This window comes from Tigriopus californicus, chromosome 5 (assembly GCF_007210705.1).
Source record: "Tigriopus californicus strain San Diego chromosome 5, Tcal_SD_v2.1, whole genome shotgun sequence".
NCBI lineage: Eukaryota > Metazoa > Arthropoda > Copepoda > Harpacticoida > Harpacticidae > Tigriopus > Tigriopus californicus.
Window position 1 is genome coordinate 82101 of NC_081444.1, and position 4824 is coordinate 86924.

A 4824-nucleotide genomic window follows, 5' to 3' on the forward strand; every position below is an offset into this window, starting at 1 on the left:
TGTTGGAATTCAAAAAGGCTTTTGAACCACTGTGGCAGTCGTCTCAATGGTGAGACGAGAGGGGTAAGCTGATCAACGAAGAATCCAGCTATAGTTTGGTGTGCCAAAATCTGTTGTTGGTTTGGTCGCTTTTGTTTGTGAACTTTTTTATCTATGCGTGTGCCAGTTTATTTATTGGTGTGCTAACCAAAAACTTTGGTGTACCTTTATCCCTTTTTGTTGTGCAAAAGTTGTGGATTGCGTGCATTGATGAATGCTTGGGTTTAAAACCAAACTGAAAATCCGTTAGGTGCTCAGATGCGAAAGAATGAAAAAATTGCTTACAAATGAATGTATTTCTCTAAGACTTTCGATAAAGAGGACGAAATACTGATTGGTCTATTGTTTGAGGCATCATCTATTTTTCCTGTTTTGCGGAGAGGAAGGACCTTCGTAATTTTCCATTCTTTTGGAACAAAACCAGAGATCAATGAAATGTTTATGAGTTCCACCAATGGGCCGGCAACATCATGTTTTAACTCTTCTAAAACAGTGTTTGGCATTCCATCTAAGCCCGAGCAGGTGTTACGTGCCATTTTCTCAATGATTCGAACAACTGGAAGTCTGAGGGTCATCTAATCATTGTTCTTTCTTGCAGGGTTGGAATGGCTATCTCTAAAGAATGGGCAAGCTTTCTGGAGTTCATCAGATATTTTACTATTAAAATTTGAGAAAGATCCGACAGGATCCTCAGGAATGATGTTCCAATTAACATGTCACAACGCATTTCTTTGTTTTTCCATGGTTTTATACCCCGGTGATCTACGAAGATGTGGTATTTCGTTGATGAAATTTCTTTTCCAAATGGAAGCAAAAGGTGCAAGACGATCACTTATGTCACAAAGCAATACAGCACACGTCGTGCTTTTGTAGTTGGTAAAAATGCTATCAATTTGTGAGCTTGTGGTCAGGGTTATTCTAGTTGGTAATGATATCAACGGGAGGAGTTGCAAATTCAAAATGAGGTCGATAAAACTGTCCGTCCTAGAATTCTGTTTTGTAAATTCTAAATTAAAGTATCCACACACAACAAAGGCTTTCACTTGCATTGGCTTAGTTGCTGGTCCAAGTCTAAAATGGCTATCTTAATATTTCGTCAGGGGGAACATAATCTGAAAATGTAAAAAGTCTGAGGTTTCAACACTCAGGAGTTTATTCAGGTGGCATCATTTGCACATCATTCCGGCGATTATAAGGAATGGAATTGTGAATCAGTACACCCACGCCCTCGCCCCTTCTTTCTGAACGAGTTTAGTGTTCAAGGTGATAATCACTGAAAGCTTATTGAACTTTCTCGACCTGCAAAACCTCTTGCAAAGCTACAATTTGTGGCTTTTGTTTGTGTAGAACTTTGTTAACTTTGCTTCAATTAGCGACAATCGTGGATTTGTCATGGCTTAGGAGGTCGAGATCGAGTTACCACGGTTGGCCGACTGGTGGTGTCCGTTTTCTTACGCGACCTGCGGTTGTTCTTTTCTTGAAATGACTATCCTGTTGCGTTGACATTGGTAGTTTCTCTGGGCTTTGCCTTTGCGTCTCTCTTCTTAGTATTTTCTTCCAGATCTAGAGCAGGAAAGTTTCCGGGCTTGTTAATCAGGTTCTCGTCCGTAGCGTCGTGGTGTGCTTTGGTCAGCTCCACCTGATCCTCTTTTGTCGGGCACTCCGCTTTCAAATGACCAGTCTTTTGCCATGCAAAACCTCGGCTGGGTTGGTTTTGTTGCAAAACACGAATTTTGCTCGAATTGATCTCGATGAATTCCGGTACAGTTTCCATTACTTCAGTTAGAACCAACTTATTTCCGTTGGGGATTCCCGAAAGTCGAGGATCGTGATATTGAACAAAGACTACGTCTTTCCCTCCTGTTATCGGTTTGGAAAATGAGCACACGTTACTCGTCATTATCTCTGGAACATTCAGTAAGCGCAGGATGGAGTTCTTTCTTCCGCCTCGAGAATATGACACCTCCACTCAATCCCACCGTAGGTTCGTTGGAATTCAAAGAGGATGCTAAAACGGTCGTTAACGATGACTTCCTTCCTCGAGCACGTGCAAACAGTTTTCTTGGAGAAATTCAACCTTGAGGGAGGCTTGGAATATTGTATTGTATTGTACGTTCATCCATTCCAACACCAAAAAGTAGGCGATAGAGGAATATAGGAATAAGAGGTATTGGGTAATAAATAAATAAAGAACCGAGTTCGTACCATCGTCAAGAAATTGACAAGACACTTTCGTTACTTCATGCTTCTCAAGCTTCAGATCATTAAAAAAGGAAGTCGGCGATGATTGTCGTTGTCAGATTGGCATTCGACGTCTCACTCGTAAAATCCAAGACCTGGCTTGGAAAGTATCTTTTCGTTACCCCACCATAAGAACACGATTTAGCCGTTTTGATTTCCATTTCTGATGTTTAGGAGTTTTGAATCCAACGGCGCCGAGAAGGCTTTGCCCCAAGGGCTTTTCCCAGCCTCTTTGTCAGTTTTGAGTAGGTGGAGAGCACAATTACAGATCCAAGCTTGCTTCAAAAACAACGATGGGAGCGAAAATAAAGACGTCTTTCTTCGAAAGCAATCGAATCTCCAATCTCTTGAGCTCGACCTCGCCTTGCCCATCACCCGGAGCCCAGAGGTGTTCTGAAGGAGCTATATGCTTCATCGGTTCCATCTCAACACGGATCGAACACTAATATAAAGCCATTTGTTTCATATGTGGATATCCCCTTTTCCATTGGCCAAAAATTCCCCTACTTTTCTTATCGGAGCAAGACAGCGGATAGAGGGTGTGTTTTCAGATGAATAAAGTAAGCCTAGAAGAGTAGCCATAGTTCCGAGACGACCGAGATCGTTCTAGCATCGTGGGGAGTAGAGGTAGCAAGTGATTTGTATTCAGATGTATCTAAAGTTCATTACTCTTGTGGCAGCAATCAGTAGTTGGACTTTAGAATAGAGGCCGACCTTGATAAACAGATTTAAAGTAGGATAGTGACCACATTTTGCAGGATAGTTAGCAATGAAGATTGGCCCAGGTGTATGCCGATAGCCTTTATTTACACTCGTCAAAGGCATCTTCATACTTGAACATAAAGAGGTCATAAGCCTTCACTAAGGCATCATTCTTAGTCTGAAGGTCGACGAGAAGTGACGAAAGTCATTGGTGGTAATCATGGCTTGCTAAAGAGATTGCTGTACGCGGGTTAAATGACCACGGTAGGCGCGTATGGAATACCGCTCGTCAGACAAATCCACAACGACCTAGATTATGTTTCAGCAAGTTCTTGGTCGCCAAATGGTGGGCAGGTACTTGTATGTGAGCCATGGTTAGTTCCACATATTCACATTCACGTATACATTCTTTTTCAACGAGAGAAAAGACACTGATTGAAAAATCAAAAACGGGAAATGAGCATGCGACTGACTAACAACAAAATGGAGAAAAAGATAATACGACCATTGATGGGATGAACCATGAAAGTTGGGAATATGAAGTATTATGCAATACATGCAGTATAAGCATCATGAATACTTTACGTATTTAAAAGTATCCTTGAGCTTTGTCCTAAATCAAATTTTAGGATCAATCATAGTGATTTCAAGAGCTGAATACACTTTTGAGGCCTCCGCAATCCAGGCACGTAAAAACAATGAAGGAACCTCTCATTGTTCCATTTAGCTTAGAAATTCACATTTCCTTATGTTTGGAGCTGCCAACAAGGGATTTTTCACCTTTTCCAAAAGCTGGCATGGTGAGTTTCGTATTGCGGAAATAATGCGCTCTTTTGCAAATGATTGCCTGTAGTACAGTTATGCTAAGTCATAATGGTACGTTCCAAATTCACTCTCATACATACTACATTAGACCATTTCTGTCTGAAATTATGTTGGCATTGTAACTTACCATAGCTGGGATTTGATGCCCTAAATAGTTCTGCCCTTGTTTCAGCATAAGTGAAGGAGTGATTGCAACCGCGATTCACAATATAGAAGATCAAAATTGGAATTAACGCTACAACAAAGACCAGAACCTTCCACGCACAATTCATTTTTGAATTGATCATTATTTCGATTTTTTATCAATGCTTTAAAATGCCACTTGTCAGTATTCAAATGTGTTGGACACAAGGAGCACATTTTGCTCACTGTTCAGCCGCAATTGCGAAGGGAAATCTGATGTTAGGCATGTTCTGGAGACATATTTTAACTTGTGAGCCCCCACTTTGCTCCGTTTGCTCCAAATCTATGTCAGACCTGTGTTAGAATATGGCACCCCATTATGCACCCCTATCTTAGAGGGAAATATTGGGCGAAGTTAGTAGGTTCAGGGGAGGGACCGACTACCTCTCATAGGGAGAAAGTCTGACAAGGCTGGAATCTTTTCAGTGGAGCTGAGACGAGTCATGCGTGACTTGGTCCTGGCCAATGGTCTAGTTACACGACACAGATTTTCACACAATGTGTAGATAAAACTGCGAACCACAGCACAATTTGAGCCTCATAGTCTCACAGTTTGGACTTGGAACCTGCTCCAAATTTCTGCGATCTGTGAGAGACTTTGTCGCTTCGTCGGAAGAATCGCTCCAAGCACGATCAAGCGTGACCATACTGAAGAATTTTCAATGAGTAGTAGAGCAAGTTGGATATTTTGGGGGATCAAATTTGTCAATTCACAGCTTAAAAGCAAAGTATGCTTCGATTCGAAAACTGGGGATTTCAGCTTCAAAATGAAAAAAAAAATAACAAATTGATCAAGAAGAATCGTAGTAAGCCAAATTCGGTAGCCCTGATAGG

General features: G+C 41.3%; 1 protein-coding gene across 2 annotated transcripts in view; it reads right to left on the minus strand.

Annotated features, from left to right (window-relative positions):
* LOC131880505 (uncharacterized) overlaps nt 1–4097 on the minus strand; it is a 64536-nt gene extending 60439 nt beyond the window's left edge. For both annotated transcript variants that reach the window (XM_059227163.1, XM_059227162.1), the window contains exon 1: nt 3935–4097. In XM_059227163.1, coding sequence (XP_059083146.1) covers nt 3935–4094 — 160 coding nt within the window. In that variant the 5' untranslated portion in view covers nt 4095–4097. The remainder of the gene's footprint in view (nt 1–3934) is intronic.
* Nucleotides 4098–4824: the final 727 nt, after the last annotated feature.